This window comes from Oncorhynchus mykiss, chromosome 8, assembly GCF_013265735.2.
Source record: "Oncorhynchus mykiss isolate Arlee chromosome 8, USDA_OmykA_1.1, whole genome shotgun sequence".
Taxonomy (NCBI): domain Eukaryota; kingdom Metazoa; phylum Chordata; class Actinopteri; order Salmoniformes; family Salmonidae; genus Oncorhynchus; species Oncorhynchus mykiss.
Window position 1 is genome coordinate 25,607,375 of NC_048572.1, and position 19,671 is coordinate 25,627,045.

The following is a 19,671-nucleotide window of genomic DNA, read 5'->3' on the forward strand; positions in this document are numbered from 1 at the left end:
ATTACACACTTACACCTTTATTACACACTTTCATGTGTACTATGAGTAGGCACACACACACTACTCCCCACCCCCCACACACAAACGCTGCACCATAATTCTAATGCACTCCCTCCCAATTATTATGGTAAATATGTGCCATTCATGTAACCTATCAAGAAAGAAGAGCCCAACTAATGGTTTGCTATACTGTATACTGTAAGTAATTACCTTACATAACTAATGGGTATTTTTCTGCATCAATTATAGACTCATAATGGGTATTAATTCTCATTTTAGCAATAATGATGATGGAATATTCTCTCAATTAAACAAAATATTCTCTCAATTACCCGTAAATACATTAGATAGATACAAAGCAAGTTGTTTCTGCCTACAGTAAAGTGCTCAATTTTATCCTCATCATCCCGTATAACGTTCTAGTTTAACAACACAGTCCCAGAAAACGTGGCATTTTGCATCTTGAGTGACACACTCAATGCAACGCACACACTGAACTCTTGAAACGGGTGAAAAGGCAAATGAGGTTACGGTACAGGTATAGGGTTGGCTTTAGGACCCAGGAGCGATTCAAATGTCGTTCAGACATAAGGCTCGGTTGGTTTAATGGGAGAAAGGCTAGACTTCTTGTGCACGAGGATACATTAACGAATACGCATGGACATATCTGCTGATAAATTGTCAAAGAGTCCAAGCAATGGCCCGGAATAACATTTGAATTGGTTAAGGTAAAGTACTGTGTTTGATTTCTTATTTTGTTGTTTCAGTCTTCAGTAATGCCAGAAAGGGTAGTTCCCATTGTAGTCAGTGGGATGCGGATATCTTCTTCACCCAATCTACTGCTAGGCCTAGAACTGTAAAAAAAAAACGAGCCAAAATATGAGAAATATTTACAATTCGGGATATTGTTCCACTTAGCCGACTGTGTGTAATGTGTAGCTTTGTGACGCATAGCTCATTTCCACAGTAATGCACGTTATTACATTTCTTACATTATATCTACGAAGGGTTCACATAATTACTATAAAATCTTATTTTTTTAGGTGTCGCGCACTGTGCTCGGGAAACTAAAGTAATTTCTCTGTCATTAATTGTTATGCTAGTAGTACATTTGCTTTATGCCGCTTGGCATCATTTGGCCACAGCAAGGAGTGTAAATCCGCCGTACAGCGTTATTAGTGACAAGTCCAATAAGTTTTCCAACATCTTGTTGTTCTTTGGTGAAGCTCAGCCTATTCACTCATTATTGTATTGTAGCCTAATTTAGTTGAAACTTCGTTCAATTATTTTATTGATGAACCTAAAATAACTGACCGGGACTTGAAGGTTGTTCCATTGATATATTTTCTACATTGTAGGCTAACCATTGAGAATAAGGGAACCTGCTTTTTGCAGTAGGCTAACACGTGTGCTGTAACCCTACTGTAACAATGGCCCCCACTTATTGCGTTATAGTGTGGAAACGTATCCATATCGTGTGTCAACCCTAAAAGATTGGCTGAAACGTTGTATTCAAACGGTGATTTAATTACAAAATGTATTTCATGAAAAGCAACCACTGTATGAAGTTCTAAATTACCTATTTTACTGCATAAAAAATATAGGATTTCACACTGTCTTTGTGTGATAGATTTGTGTCATGACATGCCATTTGCAAAAATGATGTGATGTTAAACTGTCAGATTTACAGTGCATCTGCCTATTCTCAATTATGGATTTTGCCATAGGCGAGGAAGTGCAGTAATCACCATGATTCTTTATGATTTTTTAAAACTTTTACTCCATATTACTTAGAGAACAAAATATAGAAAGTTTAGGAGATAGTGAGATTGTGTGTTTGTGTTGAAGCATTTAAAAACAAGATGTGACGGACAGAGGCTAGTATTCATTATCAATCTCCAGGAATAATTGAGCTGAAATTATGCCTACAGCAAAAATACCTCTCAAAACACTACAATTACTTAACAGGAAAATGGACTTAAAACCCTTACACTGACAAAGTGACCGGTGAAAATGTAGCAAGGCTTTCCTCTGGTACCCAACTCAGCATCTTTCGATACCAATGTCCAAGCCAAGGGCAGGGTAATTGTGAGCATAATGAATAACACGCAAATTAAATCAGACACCACGCACACACGTTGTCTCTCTCACACAACTGCTATCTCCTCTTAGACATGCTCCTAAAATCTAGTGTGTGTGGATTACCTTGAGAAGAGAGAGAGCACACACTAACAAGGAGGTCAGACAGGATTCAAGGCAGATTTGTGGTGATGCCAGGGTACCACTGACAGTTTTTCGGAGGAGGAAGGGGGAGCATAGTGAGGCTTAAAACAAACAAGTTGCCATGAAAATAATCCATTCCAGTTGGGAACAGTTCTCCACTAAATGCCAATATCTTTGTTTGATCATGGTCATTACTCACAGTTGTTGCTAAACATGGCAGATAAATAATTTTGAAGCCAGAAATGAGATGGTAACGAACGTCTCACATATAACGTGTGTGCCTGGGTTTGTTTTGAGGAACAGGAGACCTAAAACATAATACAAAGACTGAAAAAACACACCAGAGGATGGAGAGTGCAAGAGACAGGCTGTGACAACTTTTTGAAGTAAGCAGTAGTGTGAACTGTTTGCCCTGTGGATGTAAATACCTCATATTTGGTTGTAGCCTGAATATGAGGAATGTCTCTGGAGTCTGCTGCTGTAGCACAGACAAGCGTATTGTGCCGGTCAGCGAGCCAAGAGGTTCAGATGTACTATCAGACAATGTCAACCGCGCGCGCACACACACACATACACACAACCTCCAGATCTCATGACATTTTGACAAGGGGTCCACCCTCACCTCTTACAACCCTCAAAGCATTTCACTGTCTCTGTGTGTTTGGGAAAGATAACCCTTTGAATCCCATCAGAGGTCAAGGAGTGGGGCAGCATGAAGGATATCAGTCAAACAACATGTCAGTATTTGAGTCTTTCAACCCAATTTATTGTCTAGACAGATGAGGTCTGGAAGAAACGTCTAATCATGGCTACTTCTCAAGGGTTTACGAATTAACTAGCCACAACCACCTTAAAACAGACACTTCTGTTTGCAATCCATAGTCAGTCTCTTTTGAACTCTTTCTCACGCACAGACATCCAGTCAAGCTTACAGCGCCAGCCTAGTTGTTACACCCAGTAATAGTCTCTCTTAACTAAGCTGAGTGTATTTCATATGCTTATGTTTTACAGGGAGGTAAAATATGCTGTACACTAATTGCATAAATAAGCACTCTTTTACCCATCTTCACGCTCCTCAGGAAAAATGTGGCGACTCACTCAAGGTGGTCCATTTGAAAACAAGGGGGGTGGTGGTTGCTTAGTTACCTAACATAAAAACAAACAACAATCTAAACACTGTAATTCAGAGGCGAACCACCCTGTCCAAAGTCATTAGAATTCAAGGAATGGATCTGGAAATGAGTTTTATATTTGGGTCCTGTAAATGCTCCTTCTATGCTATTCACCCAATCATTGTTCCCTTTTGCTCAGCCTGTTCCCGAACATTAGCAATTAATGCAAAGGATGTTGACAGCCTACCGAATGTGAGGATGTTGACAGCCTACCGAATGTGAGGATGTTGACAGCCTGCTGAATGTGAGAATATTGACAGCCTGCTGAATGTGAGAATATTGACAGCCTGCTGAATGTGAGAATATTGACAGCCTGCTGAATGTGAGGATATTGACAGCCTGCTGAATGTGAGGATATTGACAGCCTCTTTTAAACAACTCTTAACAGAAGTTACCTCCACACTGATTACATGAGTAACGTTTGTCACGTTTCTGTCTCAATTGATTCTGGCAGATTATTCAAAGTTGCCAGACATGATTGGAAACAACAGTCAATCTGAAGAAAGTCGCACAACACAGGATTGTGGGTCTTTCTTTAGAATATTGTGTACTAGAAGATGAGGGATCATTAGCTAACATGGTCAGTGGTCACCTGGTTAGTAACCAAACAGAACAGCAAATAAAATAGTAGGTCTAGTATGGGCAACGTGGCTGACTCTTGTATTTGCATCATTTCACCCATTTAGTGGAATGAACCTGGGGAACTCTACCTGTCAGGAACTGTACCTGGCAGAAACAGCTGCTACATGTATGAGTCGTTAGGACTAAGGGTGATTCCACATAAAAGTCCTCCCTCAGCCTTTACACTGCACACACTGGCTCATGCATATTATCTACCGTCTGCAGTTTCGGGCCTGGCAGACTTTGTGTGTTAACTCAATCCATTGACAAAACTGCAGGTTTATTTTCCTGCTATCATCCTTTTCAAGGGCCAACATCTCCTGTACTTTGAAAGGCACACTTGCACAGAGCCGCTGCTGGGATGCACCCTATTCTCCATAAAACCCTGCTACTCCACATGTTAATTAATGTCAAGGCATGTCCACTGACATCCCCCAAATCCCAGCTGTGGATGTGCAGCTGCGTGGCATGAAGAAGAGTCCATCCTCTTTCTTGCTGTATTTTATACACTCCCTCTCTCTTCTCTGCAGCAGCTTCCCTGGCTCCCTGACACTGGGGCGCGTGGTGCACACTCCACCATGACGAGGCCACAAATGTCGAACTAGGCGTGGCGGTGGCAGCCCTAAGGGGCCTCTGTTTTTCCTCTTTCTCTCTTTATTTCTTTCCCTCCCTCATTTCCCATTCCTCCCTCTCGTTCTCCCTCCCTCTGTATCAGTCTTTCTCTCGCTCCTACTCTTTCTCCTTCTTTCTTCCTTCTCTCATCCCCTCCCTCTCTGGCTTGGCCACGTGACCAGCTGTGAGGGCGTTGGGTTCATTCGAGTGCTGCAGTGTGTGTGTGTGTGTGTGTGTGTGTGTGTGTGTGTGTGTGTGTGTGTGTGTGTGTGTGTGTGTGTGTGTGTGTGTGTGTGTGTGTGTGTGTGTGTGTGTGTGTGTGTGTGTGTGTGTGTGTGTGTGTGTGTGTGTGTGTGTGTGTGTGTCTGAGGGAGCGAGTGTTTTGGCCATGGGCCAAGTCTCTTTTCCCCTTAGCAGCCAGCCGGCAGTGGCGGGGTGGGCGGGTGGGGGGGACGTGCAGGCGTCTTTGGGAGGGGTGGAGCGCTCTGGGCTGCAGGAGTGTGCCTGAACCAGGAGGAGATGTCAGTGTGTGTGTGTGTGTGTTTGTTGTATGTATGTATGAGACATTTTTGTGTGGTTTTGGTACGGTAGCATTTGTTAGAGTTATTAGTCTGGTTTTGTGTGTGCATAACATGACCATTTGTATCAGCCTATAGGTGTTTTTGTGAGAATGTGTTTACTGCACATGTTTCTATGTGCTCCCATGTGTTGGGCTGCATGCTGTTGATAAGGTGTGAGAGGAGTGAGTGTTTCTGTTTCTTACATGTTTTGTATGTCTGTTGTTGGATGATTTAGTGTTAGCTGTTTTGTGTGCATCCATGTGCTTCTGCTGGCATAATACGAGTGTGTGTTTGTGCATCCGTGTGCTTCTGCTGGCATACTACGAGTGTGTGTTTGTGCATCCATGTGCTTCTGCTGGCATAATACGAGTGTGTGTTTGTGCATCCATGTGCTTCTGCTGGCATAATGCGAGTGTGTGTTTGTGCTGCACGTTGGGGCAGGGGAGTTAACCACATGGGCAAGAGGGCTGTTGTTAAAGATTTCTGTCGTTTACAGGCAGGAACACTGTGGTCTCTTTCTGTGCGTACCAAGGAAATCGGAAAGGGACCATCGCGCTCTCCCAGAAGTTTGGTTGATGCGTAAAATCTGTGAATTCTCAAAGCAAAAGGGTGTGATGGGTCCGCACTAAAGAATGTCACATAAAGCTTACTTCATTTTTCGAGGAGCCAGACATTAGGGATGAACATTTGACCTTTTTCAACTGTTTGAGTACTCACACTACTTTTTTTTCCTTCCAGTACTTAATAGTAAATAAATAAAAGCTGTTTTTAGAACACATTGCCTGCACTGGAATTTGTTTGTGGTGAATGTGTCTACATGCCTAGGTTTCCCATGCTCGGCTTTCCCAAAGGGGTGCACATTTAGTTTTTGCCCTAGTACTACACAGCTGATTCAACTAATCATCAAGCTTTTATCATTTGATCCTTCAGCAGTGTGGTGCTTGTTTGTAGGAGCCTATGGCTGTGCAATGGCATAGCCTTGTTTTGTTAATTTAGCAGACAAGATGCTCTTATTTCCCGAGCCCTTATCACAGTCAAGACACATTTTCTAGTAAAAAAATAGAACAGAAGTGATGCACATCTCCTGTCTGGAACACTTATTCTCAAACAGTGATCATTTGAAACTGGGCTCAATTTGGAGAGTTGAAAAATATTTTTTAGGGGTACAAACCCAAAAATCGGTCTTCTTTTCGATATACAGACATTTTTGATTTAGTTTATCCTGACTGTTAACAATTCCACATTGGACACCAGTGTTTGGTGAGTAGGTCTATTCTTAATGATTCTGACGAAAATATGAACTTTGTCTTTATCAAAATAATGTTTTGCATATTTTCAGTCTGGAACCTGTCTATTTAGGGTGGTTATACCCTAGTCTAACCAATTATAAATGGCACTAGCAATTTGCAAAGTAGGGGTCATCACTAGCTACCACAGCCACAAAGTCATAAACAATAAATCGTTAATCATAAACCCTGCCTGTTTCTAAATCAAATCAAATCAAATGTATTTGTATAGCCCTTCGTACATCAGCTGATATCTCAAATTGCTGTACAGAAACCCAGCCTAAAACCCCAAACAGCAAGCAATGCAGGTGTAGAAGCATGGTGGCTAGGAAAAACTCCCTAGGAAGAAACCTAGAGAGGAACCAGGCTATGTGGGGTGGCCAGTCCTCTTCTGGCTGTGCCGGGTGGAGATTATAACAGAACATGGCCAAGATGTTCAAATATTCATAAATGACCAGCATGGTCAAATAATAATAATCACAGGCAGAACAGTTGAAACTAGAGCAGCAGCACGGCCAGGTGGACTGGGGACAGCAAGGAGTCATCATGTCAGGTAGTCCTGAGGCATTTTTTAAAAATCAGATTTTAAACTTAACCCTGAACCACACTGCTAACCTTATGCCCAACCTTTCATGAGTTTTTCTAATATAGAGACTTTGATTTTGTGACTGGCAGCTAGTGACAACCGCAAAGTAGCTGAAGCGGGAAATTATGCAATTGTTCCAAACTTGCAGCTCATTATTGTAACACATATTTCGCTACTTCAGTCAACCAGTCCATTTTACATTTGTGATAAAACTGTCGTCATCCCATCAGTTATATATGTTTTTAAAGGCATTTATTTCTGTAGGCACACTCCAGTGTGTAGAGGGAGCGCTCGGAACACAATTGAGTGAGACACGGAGGTGTAAAGGCTTTTAGGGAGCAGAATGTGTGATGCTTGGCTTGGTTTGTTTTTTCTTGTGTCCCGCAAATGCACAGGTACAAATGGAACACTAGAGTTAAAGTAAATGAACGTTTTGGTCAAGACAACATTTTGACCAAATAGTTTTACGGTATTAGACTTTCTTTAAAACATTTTTTTGATTTTTTATCTCTAGTTAAATATTGAGTTTTGACGTCTCTTTGAGTACTTGATTATTCATGCCCACCCCTACCAGATATTGATGGGTGGTGGGTGTGTGTGTGTAGCAAGGAGGAAGGAGGAAGAGGGGTGTATGCTGGGGGCAGCAAGATTTTTATCTGGAATTAGTCTACCTTTTACCGTCTCTGTTCTCATTGGCTAGTCCCAGTCAATAGGGCCCTTGCTGCACCCCCCTCGCTATCACTGGATCATCTCAAAGCAATTCCTCTGGTCTGCCTATAGGTCCATCTGAGATTCATTACACTGTACATTCCATTCTGGGTGAAAAAACATGACTTCAAATCAAATGTACAGTCATGGCCAAAAGTTTGGAGTATGACACAAATATACATTTTCACAAAGTCTGCTGCCTCAGTTTGTATGATGGCAATTTGCATATACTCCAGAATGTTATGAAGAGTCATCAGATGAATTGCAATTATTTGCAAAGTCCCTCTTTACCATGCAAATTAACTGAATCCCCCAAAAACATTTCCACTGCATTTCGGCCCTGCCACAAAAGGACCAGCTGACATCATGTCAGTAATTCTCTCGTTAACACAGGTGTGAGTGTTGACGAGGACTAGGCTGGAGATCAATCCAGATTGATCCCCAATCTGTCATGCTGATTGAGTTTGATTAACAGACTGGAAGCTTCAAAAGGAGGGTGGTGCTTGGAATCATTGTTCTTCCTCTCTCAATCATGGTTAACTGCAAGGAAACACGTGCCGTCATCATTGCTTTGCACAAAAAGGGCTTCACAGGCAAGGATATTGCTGCCAGTAAGATTGCACCTAAATCAACCATTTATCGGATCATCAAGAACTTCAAGGAGAGCGGTTCAATTGTTGTGAAGAAGGCTTCAGGGCGCCCAAGAAAGTCCAGCAAGCGCCAGGACCGTCTCCTAAAGTTGATTCAGCTGCGGGATCGGGGCACTACCACTACAGAGCTTGCTCAGGAATGGCAGCAGGCAGGTGTGAGTGCATCTGCACGCACAGTGAGGCGAAGACTTTTGGAGGATGGCCTGGTGTCAAGAAGGGCAGCAAAGAAGCCACTTCTCTCCAGGAAAAACATCAGGGACAGACTGATATTCTGCAAAAGGTACAGGGATTGGACTGCTGAGGACTGGGGTAAAGTCATTTTCTCTGATGAATCCCCTTTCCGATTGTTTGGGGCATCCGGAAAAAAGCTTGTCCAGAGAAGACAAGGTGAGCGCTACCATCAGTCCTGTGTCATGCCAACAGTAAAGCATCCTGAGACCATTCATGTGTGGGGTTGCTTCTCAGCCAAGGGAGTGGACTCACTCACAATTTTGCCTAAGAACACAGCCATGAATAAAGAATGGTACCAACACATCCTCTGAGAGCAACTTCTCCCAACCATCCAGGAACAGTTTGGTGACAAACAATGCCTTTTCCAGCATGATGGAGCACCTTGCCATAAGGCGAAAGTGATAACTAAGTGGCTCGGGGAACAAAACATCAATATTTTGGGGTCCATGGCCAGGTAACTCCCCAGACCTTAATCCCATTGAGAACTTGTGGTCAATCCTCAAGAGGCGGGTGGACAAACAAAAACCCACAAATTCTGACAAACTCCAAGCATTGATTATGCAAGAATTGGCTGCCATCAGTCAGGATGTGGCCTAGAAGTTAATTGACAGCATTCCAGGGCAGATTGCAGAGGTCTTGAAAAAGACACTGCAAATATTGACTCTTTGCATCAACTTCATGTAATTGTCAATAAAAGCCTTTGACACTTATGAAATTGTCACGATGTTCGTAATAATGATGGTCGGACCAAGGCGCAGCGTACTTCGAGTTCCACATACTTTTAATGAATAAAGTGAAACTTAAGCAAATACAACACAAATAAAGAACAAACGAACCGTGACAAACAATGCAGTGCGAAAAGGCAACTAAACATAAACAATATCCCATAACCACAGGTGGAAAACATGCTATTTAAGTATGATCCCCAATTAGAGACAATGATAACCAGCTGCCTCTAATTAGGAATCATGCAAATCACCAACATAGAAAATCAAACATTGAACCCCACATAGAACATATAAACTAGAACAACCCCCCCAGTCCCGCCCTGACCTACTCTACCATAGAAAATAAAAGCTTTCTATGGTCAGGATGTGACAGTACCCCTCCAACGCAGAAGAAGACTCTGGCCTTGGAGCTGGACTGGAAGCCGTGTTTAGACTGGGCATCGGCGCAGGGGAAGGCTCCGGCCATGGAGCTGGAGGTTTCGGACCATTTACCGTCTCAGGAGGTTCCGGACCGTGGACCGTCTCAGGAGTTTCCGGACCGTGGACCATCTCAGGAGGTTCCGGACCGTGGACCGTCTCAGGAGGTTCCGGACCGTGGACCATCTCAGGAGGTTCCGGACCGTGGACCGTCTCAGGAGGTTCCGGACCGTGGACCGTCTCAGGTGGTGCCGGACCGTGGACCGTCTCAGGTGGTGCCGGACCGTGGACCGTCTCAGGAGGTGCCGGACCGTGGACCGTCTCAGGAGGTTCCGGACCGTGGACCGTCTCAGGAGGTTCCGGACTGTGAAACATCGCCGGAAGCTCTGGACTGGGGAGGCGCACTGGAGGCCTGATGCGTGGGGCCGGTACAGGTGGCACCGGACTTGTGACACGCACTTCAGGGCGAGTGCGAGGAGCAGGAACAGGATGCACCTGACTGGAAAGGCACACTTGAGGGAGAGTGCGAGGAGCAGGAGCAGGACACACCTGACTGGGAAATCGCACTTGAGGAAGTGTGCGAGGAGCAGGCACAGGACGTACCTGACTGGGAAGGCACACTTGAGAGAGAGTGCGAGGAGCAGGAACAGGACATACTGGACTGGGGAGGCGCACTGGAGGTCTGATGCGTGGGGCCGGTACAGGTGGCACCGGACTGGTGACACGCACTTCAGGGCGAGTGCGGGGAGGAGGCACAGGACGTACTGAGCTGGGGACATGCACTTCAGGGAAAGTGCGAGGAGCAGGCACAGGACGTACCTGACTGGGAAGACGCACTTGAGGGAGAGTGCGAGGAGCAGGCACAGGACATACTGCGCTGTGAAGGCGCACTGGACACCTGGTGCGTATAGCCGGCATCAATTGTACCGGAACTATAACACACTTCTCAGGACGAGTACGGGGAATTGGCAAAGGACGTACTGGGCTGGGAAGGCGTACTGGAGACCTGGTGCGTATAGCCGGCATCACTTCTACCGGAACTTTAACATACGGAGAGCTGACTCAGGTGGCTTTAAATCGATAACATGCTCCTTAAGGCAAATGTCGTGCAACCTCCACCAATTCAATAACTCTCATTTCTCTCTCCTCCACATTCTCCCTCAACTCACTGACAGTCTCTGGTTCACTCCCCTCAACTTTCTCTGACCACTCCTCGCTCAATCTGTCACAATATTCCTCCTCAGTCTCTGACTCAACCCTCAGCGTCGCCGACCACTCTGTGTGCCCCCTCCCCAAACAATTTGGGCTGTCTTTTGGGCTTGCGTCGTGGCCGCGAACCCTGGTGTCATCGCTGTCCTTCCCTCACCTCTTGCGTCTGTTTCCACGGAAGGCGATCCTGTCCTGCCAGGATTTCTTCCCAAGTCCAGGATCCCTTCCCATCCAGAATCTCTTCCCAAGTCCAGGATACTTCCTCCTCCTGGGCACGCTGCTTGGTCCTTTTGTAGATGGGATATTCTGTCACGATGTTCGTAATAGTGATGGTCGGACCAAGGCGCAGTGTACTTCGAGTTCCACATACTTTTTAATTAATAAAGTGAAACCCAAGCAAATACAAAACAAATAAAGAACAAATGAACCGTGACAACAATGCAGTGTGAACAGGGAACTAAACATAAACAATATCCCATAACCCACAGGTGGGAAAAATGCTACTTAAGTATGATCCCCAATTAGAGACAACAATAACCAGCTGCCTCTAATTGGGAATCATACAAATCACCAACATAGAAAATATAAACTAGAACAAGCCCCAGTCACGCCCTGACCTACTCTACCATAGAAAATAAAAGCTTTCTATTGTCAGGACGTGACAGAAATGCTTGTAATTATACTTCAGTATTCCATAGTAACATCTGACAAAAATATCTAAAGACACTGAAGCGGCAAACTTTGTGGAAATTAATATTTGTGTCATTCTCAACTTTTGGCCACAACTGTACAGTTAGGGGCCTGTCTGATTTGTTGAAGACTACATATGTCTTCAGTGCGCCTTAAAACATCACAACGGATGTAGTCTGACCTATAGTGAGTTTGTACATCCTATGGAAATGTGCATTTTATGTTGACGGACAGTTTCCCACAAAGTCTAATCACTGAAAAAACACTGTCTCGCAATCTCCCCCTTCCTGGCTTCCTCACCTTAACCTCTGCTTAGTCCTGTCAGCATTCTTTCTGTGCTGTGCAACATGAGTGTGGTTTGACAGTGGGGCTCCATGTACTGCAAGGCAGCAAGCAAAAAAGGTCACTGCAAGGTCTCTAACTTCATGTTTGCCTCAACGCAGACAAAACATGCCTCTGGGAGCTGTGTACGACCTCCTGGTGAACCCCTCCGGGTTTGTTCGCTCTCTCCTACAGGCAACTCATTACACGAGACATTGCATACACACAACCTCTTGACCCTTGGCTTGCCCCTTTGTACTGCACAGATTGAAGCCCTACCAGGGCTTTAGAATAACGTGTAGATTTCTAATATTTTGCAATTCACCTTTTGTTGTTGTTGTTACTGTGGGGTAGCCTAACTAGTTAGATTTGACTGGCCAATTGCAACCACCTTGCATAGTGCAGGATTTCTTCAAACTTTACCAATGGGAGATGACAGCCTTTAAGCAGCCTTGCTTGCAACCAAAAACCCACAAGACTAAACCTGCAGATCCGTCGATCTCATGTTTGCTTGATTTAGTTACACATTTTAGATGTGGACAGTTCAGGGATGTTTTATTTTCCCCTCTTGATAAGAAATTACTATTAATACAAATTATTAAAGTAATTGTCCAGTGTTTCCAGATTTCTATGAAGTTTGACTTATATGAGTGAAATAGTTTTCCTTACCAACATTTTTGGGATGATGTATGTTAAAAGCAGCTTTTCCGTGTTGGAATAGTGTGAGCGTATCCCAACAACAGAATGGTGTGGGCGTATCCCAACAACAGAATGGTGTGGGCGTATCCCAACAACAGAATGGTGTGGGCGTATCCCAACAACAGAATGGTGTGGGCGTATCCCAACAACAGAATGGTGTGGGCGAATCCCAACAACAGAATGGTGTGGGCGTATCCCAACAACAGAATGGTGTGAGCGTATCCCAACAACAGAATGGTGTGAGCGTATCCCAACAACAGAATGGTGTGAGCGTATCCCAACAACAGAATGGTGTGGGCGTATCCCAACAACTGAATGGTGTGGGCGTATCCCAACAACAGAATGGTGTGAGCGTATCCCAACAACAGAATGGTGTGGGCGTATCCCAACAACTGAATGGTGTGGGCGAATCCCAACAACAGAATGGTGTGGGCGTATCCCAACAACAGAATGGTGTGGGCGTATCCCAACAACAGAATGGTGTGGGCGTATCCCAACAACAGAATGGTGTGGGCGTATACTGGTCATAAAATAATATTTATACTGATAGTAGGCTGATTGGCCAGCTCATCCTCCTCAGGAGTATGAAATACTTTATGAGGAAATAGCAAATATTTTTTTAATGGTCTGTTTTATATACAGTTTAGGGTGTTTTTTTTGTGTGTGTTTTTTCTTCAATTTATGCTTTGGCCACAAATACAGGATCAGTCAACAACATTTATATGGGTATGAGTTAACAGAATAAGAACTTTTAAAAGTACATTTTCACTGGATAGTTACTTAGCACTTGTATTGATGGTTCAACTGGAGCTCCCCTGGATATAATTTGGTGACCACCGATGGTTGCAATAGGCCTGGAGAGAGGTTTTCAAATTAAGAAATCAGAACATGGCTAGCAGCTAGTAGCAGCTAGCAGCTAGGCTACGATCGACTGAATGGCCATTTTGTAAACATACTTGCTCCTCCTGTCTTTCATGTCTGTTTGTTTTGGGCTTCTGAACAGTTCACTATGGGCATCTGTTATTTTTTATCCTAGGTGAAATGATACTTGATCGGTAGATCAAAAACATGAAGCTGCATAGTAAAGACAGTTTCAGGTTGTTTTATGTAATTAGCTGCTAGATGGAGCATGTAGTGTTGTGCAGTGGGGAGGGGTGTTCTGTCTGGGCTTCGTCTACAGAACTGCTGCCTCCTTCCCCAGCCCTGTGCCTTGAAGTCATTGGATGACATCTTTACCATCTCAGCACAACCACATCAACATGCTATAACCATCCTGTAATTTGTATAGACGTGCAGAAAATGTATATCTGGAATGCATCCATTTCCATACAGAGTTTGACAGTAGCAGTAGAAACACTTGGCATATTGCTGTGCTAGACAGCACCTGCTGTCTGTTGAAGCCATATTAAATCATGTGAACCTGCATTAACCCCTCTCTATATCGTACAGATCTTCTGCCAATGCATTCATAAGCTCTTTTCATGGCTAGTCATATCATTCTGATGAACAGGGGTGTCATTTAATATAATATCATTGGGTTGCAGTCAAGGGGCAGGATTTCAACAACCAGAGGATTAGGACAAATAAAGCTCCGCAAGGCTCAGCAACGGTTCTCTTTATTTTTTAGCCTAGCACTAATATTAATCATGGTGATCATAGTGTAGTTATAGCACAATATTATAATTTTTAGGCCTACCAATGGAAATCTGAAATTTCCCTAATTCCTTGAATATACCTGATTTAGTTTGGTCCAACAGCAGAACACCCAACCTGTGAACCACCTTGATTATTATTTAATTTCATACAACGGGTAGTTCTAATGCTGATTGGTTAAAACTGCATTTCAGCCGGTGTCTTTTCTGTTCCATCTGACTGCACAATCCACTGTCTCATCAGCCCAGCCAGGCAATTTGTAAACTTGATCTCCACTATAAAAATACGTTATCTCACATTTTATTTTTAGACTAACACTTTGTTTTCTACAGCGGAGGTTTGTATAAACCTAGCTGTCTGGCTCTCTGACATTCGATCTCAAGCTGTCCCATAGTAATGAACGTGTCGGGATGAGACAGACAGGCAGGCAGCTTTTCTTAGCCATTCGAAATCATGAAACAGCTGGCATAATTTTTATGGATATATATATATATATACACAAAAAAATGTAAATTGAGAAAAGAAAATGAAACGAAGTGCAGCTAGCTTGTAGTCTTTCCAGCTTCAGTTTGAAGTGATTGTATTAGTTGTGTTGTTGGCTAGCTCCTCTGAACAACAGTGTCCTGATGGGAGAGCACATTTTCTATGCCTGGTGAAATCGCGCCTATGGATGCATCCAAATAAATGTCACTAGGAAACTGCTTAAACAAATGCAGCTACTGTTCTGGCTGCACTGTTTGACATGACTGTAAGTTAGCTGTAGTTGGCTAGCTAGCAAGCAAGGGATAAGAATGTTGCCAGCCAGTATGGAAATGGAACATTTAGAATGAAGACCTGTGTCGCGCCCATAGATACAGAACAAAAAGACTGAACGGCTGTGTCGCGTCCATAGATACAGTACAAAAAGACTGAACGACTGGGTCGCGTCCATAGATACAGTACAAAAAGACTGAACGACTGGGTCACGTCCATAGATACAGTACAAAAAGACTGAACGACTGGGTCGCGTCCATAGATACAGTACAAAAAGACTGAACGACTGGGTCGCGTCCATAGATACAGTACAAAAAGACTGAACGACTGGGTCGCGTCCATAGATACAGTACAAAAAGACTGAACGACTGGGTCGCGTCCATAGATACAGTACAAAAAGACTGAACGACTGGGTCGCGTCCATAGATACAGTACACAAAGACTGAACGACTGGGTCACGTCCATAGATACAGTACAAAAAGACTGAACGACTGAGTTGCGTCTCTGGCAACCAAACCGATAGAACGAATGACCAGCTGGCTTGGGTAGCAACTCTAGTTCTGTGTCGGGACTATATCTTGTGGAAGGATGAAATAGTATGAATACATTTATCAAAAACATTTTTTTAATGAAAATATGTTGATCTTTATTTGAATATGTTGGTAACTCGGTTTGCCTCCCCTCGACTTTGTCTGGGGCCTAACAACACCCGTGCCAATATATCCTTCAAACACCGGCTTCAAGGGCATTATCACTTAAACGTATTAAATTATCTTATTTGGCATTGCACAAAGTAGGCTATATATCCAAGGGGCAATTTTGGTGCAATATTTCCACTGTTGATAGATATGGAGGGATACGTGGGGGTGGTAGCCATAACAAGGTAGAAAGATATGACAGCTGCTAAACGGTCTGCATAGTTCTGTGTCTTGGTGCCATCTGAGTAAAGACCCTGTCTTCTAATTTAACCAATAAGGCACGAGGGGGTGTGGTATATGGCCAATATACCACGGCTAAAGGCTGGTCTTACGCACGATGCAATGCGGAGTGCCTGGACACAGCCCTTAGCTGTGGTATATTGGCGATATATCAGAAACCCCGAGGTGCCTTATTGCTATTATAAACTGGTTACCAACGTAATTGTAAAAATAAATATACGGTCTTATAGACCACGGCTGTCAGCCAATCAGCATTCAGGGTTTGAACCACCCAGTTTATAATTACAAATACCAGACACTTGTTCAGTAGGGTGCAACGCTACAGAAAATACAGATAGAAGTGGCAACACTACATGAATTTGTCCTTATTCATGTGTAGTAAAACTGTAATTACTCTAACATTGTATTTTGTTACATAGTGATTTAATAATTGCTTTGTAATTGTATAGTAAATGATTTTCTGGAATAATAACTGATTGCCATTTGTAGTCCTTGTTTCTTTGTCTTTTAATGTTGCTTTATCACTGCCTGTGGTGTGTTAATATATGCAGCATTGAAAAATGTGTAATAGGGTGTCCTAGTTCAAATCCAGCCTGTCTCTTTGTCTTACTCCAATAGGTAACCAGTGCTGTCTGAAACCTTCCCCAGCACTAGACCGCTTCTGATTTGAGTGAAGGGGACCAGAGTGTCCTCTCCTTCTGTGGGACTCCCTCAGTGGACAGAACCTCCCCCTTACCCCCATTCCTCCGCAGACCACCATGGGCGAAGTAGTCATTGTGAAGGAGGGATGGCTTCACAAACGAGGTAAATACATATTCCCTCAATCTCCCCCACCCTCTTAACTAAGCTTTGGAAATCACACAATCTTCCATTGATTCTTCCTCTGTTTTGATATAAAATAAGTGTAGATTTCTTTGTTGATTTTTCTGGTCATTTTTGCATCTTTTTCAATTAGCCAACCTGTTGTTTTTGGACCTAAATGGGCAGATAAAGTCGTCTCACAAATTCCTGAGATTGCTTCCTGTTGTTTCAGCTCCATTCATAGATAACCAGGTCTACAATGCAAGTAATGCAATGTCTATGGTCCTCAATATTGTTTACGGTCTATAAGAATGTTTACTGTTCTGAAGTATTTAATTGCCTCTACGAAGGTCCATAAAATGTTTGTTACTGACACCTAAGGCCTGTGAATACATCCTCATAACAAATCTGTTAGTGCACACACACTAGTATAGGTTATATCAGGACTTAGGTGGGTGAAACAAAATATTTGCCCTTTTCTGGATAGAAATGCACTATTAACTTCAAAGGGTTGTTTTTCAACCGTTTCTATTGTTTCTGATTAGTCTGTGTGTAGGTTGAACTCCGGGTCTCTGCTGTGACCCAAGCCAAACCTTGTGCATGTTTTCCACTTGCACCTGCTTCACCTTTGACCCTTTCTGTGTTCTATAAACAAAGAGGATGACACCCCCCACTGTATGACTGAACTGTCGCCAGCGCACGCCGCCTCACCTCGACACAGCTGTAGCCACGGGGAAGAACGGATTGCAAAATGAAGGAGTTCAGAGAATGACTGACAATGACAAACGATGGTTTCAGCCACTTATGTTTGTTTTCACATATGAAATCCTCTAATTGCCTACACGGGATATTTCCGAGTGAATTCTGTTATTGGGTTGTGTACAACACCCTTTTTCAATCACAGAGGCGCAACTTAACTTTCTGCAATGGAGCAGGGATAAGGGTGTGGTGGAGGGCGACAGCAGCAGTAAGACTCCTACACACTCTGTGGAAGTTGGACGGTTGAGGAGTTTGCAAGGCCAATGGGTTATTACGGGAGAATCCTCCCTCCCTCCAGCCTCGGACAGTCGGACAGTGTAGCGCCGTGTCTAGGAGTTTGGGGGTCATCCCAGTTCAGCTATGCAGACAGACACCACCCGGAATGGCTCTGGGCCCTGTTCAAAAGGAAGGCAGCCGACGCTGGATTTGTGCCGCTTAGTGTGGCGGCAAGCCTGTTTTGCCCACAAGGGATTTGGGGGGAGATGTTTTTTCTCTCTCGATGTGGCCATGGTGACATCACCCATGGGAAACCATGAAGGCTGCAGGGTGGTGCTGTCAGGCTCTTTCAGCTCGGAGTGCATTTTAAAAATGCTCATGCTTTGCCCACCTGTCACTCTCAAACTTTATACAACAACTTTAGGTTAGGAGGGTCATGCTCATTCAGGCACTGTATGCCAGTCACCTAATTTAAACATGCCAATGTGCATCATGTCTCCTCTGTATGGTTGACAATATGCTGAACTGGTTTGTATGTAATTGAAGCAAGGTATATAACTGTAGCCTGAATGACCCGATTATGCCAGGTTTCTTGCTTTCATCAGATAGGGCTGTATTTTAGCATGAAGTGGGTCAACTATTTGGGTTTAAGCGATTTCTGAAGGGCATTGGTTCCATCACTGCAGACCGAGTTTGGACTTTCCCACTGTTCCAGGGATAATCAAAGCCACGGATGGATGCTAGGACGACCTCCATGGGACTCTTCACATTGAAACACGGCAGGGCCTCCAACCAAGGTGTAAGTCAACCAATGGAAAAGCTCGGAGGAAAACATCTGGACTCCCTGGAACGCATCTACCTTTCCCTTTTTTTGCCAATATCTCAGCATGGCTCGGAGTCCTCTGATTCCAAGCAAATGAGTCATACACGAGGTAGGAGAAAAATGTGGTTTGGATGTGACTCCTGGACTCAAAATTCACAACTGGAAAGGCTTATTCTTAAATCCCATCCTCAGCCTAAATACTATTTAGTGTCCTGGCAGCTGGTTGGTTCCTGATATGGCAAAGTAGCCACACCCTTTAGCCTGCGGCTATGTGGCTTGCGATAGTTTGCCACTCTTGCCTGATCAAAGCATTCCGTTCGCAAACGTTGCAGAGGAGACGGGTACACATATTGAGGAGTGGCTGCAAGGCAGAGACATACTGGTAGTGGTGGCTCCTCCTAACACTTACATATGGATGAGAAATGTGTGCCGAGTTATCAAAGGGATACACACAGCACTTACTGTACCACATTGTTGTGTTACCGAGGCCTAGCATAAGGTTCATAGTTGCTTGCAAATGGGACCGCTGACCAGAAGACGACGGGCGCACTCGGTCGTCTGTGCTTGTGCTTGAAAGGAAGAGTTCAGAGACAGGTATGATATCTGACTGATGTTTTGACCCACTTGTCTATCTCAAAGTATAGATAGGAACTGTCTACCCTTGCATTCATTCTGCTCACAAGCAATTTGCATGGCATACTCTTTTCACAGTGATATATATATATATATATACAGTGGGGGAGAACAAGTATTTGATACACTTTTCCTACTTACAAAGCATGTAGAGGTCTGTCATTTTTATCATAGGTACACTTCAACTGTGAGAGACGGAATCTAAAACATAAATCCAGAAAATCACATTGTATGATTTTTAAGTAATTAATTAGCATTTTATTGCATGACATAAGTATTTGAAGTATTAAGTATTCTTACCAACCAGTAAGAATCTCCGGCTCTCACAGACCTGTTAGTTTTTCTTTAAGAAGCCCTCCTGTTCTCCACTCATTACCTGTAT

General features: G+C 43.7%; 1 protein-coding gene across 3 annotated transcripts in view; it reads left to right on the top strand.

Annotated features, from left to right (window-relative positions):
• The first annotated feature begins 565 nt into the window (after positions 1-565).
• LOC110529687 (RAC-alpha serine/threonine-protein kinase) overlaps positions 566-19,671 on the top strand; it is a 44,048-nt gene continuing 24,942 nt past the window's right edge. For 2 of the 3 annotated variants that reach the window (XM_021612124.2, XM_021612125.2), the window contains exons 1-2: positions 566-728; positions 16,676-16,861. In XM_021612124.2, the coding sequence (XP_021467799.1) occupies positions 16,816-16,861 (46 nt within the window). In that variant the 5' untranslated portion in view covers positions 566-728; positions 16,676-16,815. Of the gene's footprint in view, positions 729-16,675; positions 16,862-17,515; positions 19,251-19,671 lie in introns of those variants that run through there. The other variant, XM_036985170.1, reaches the window with a different exon arrangement.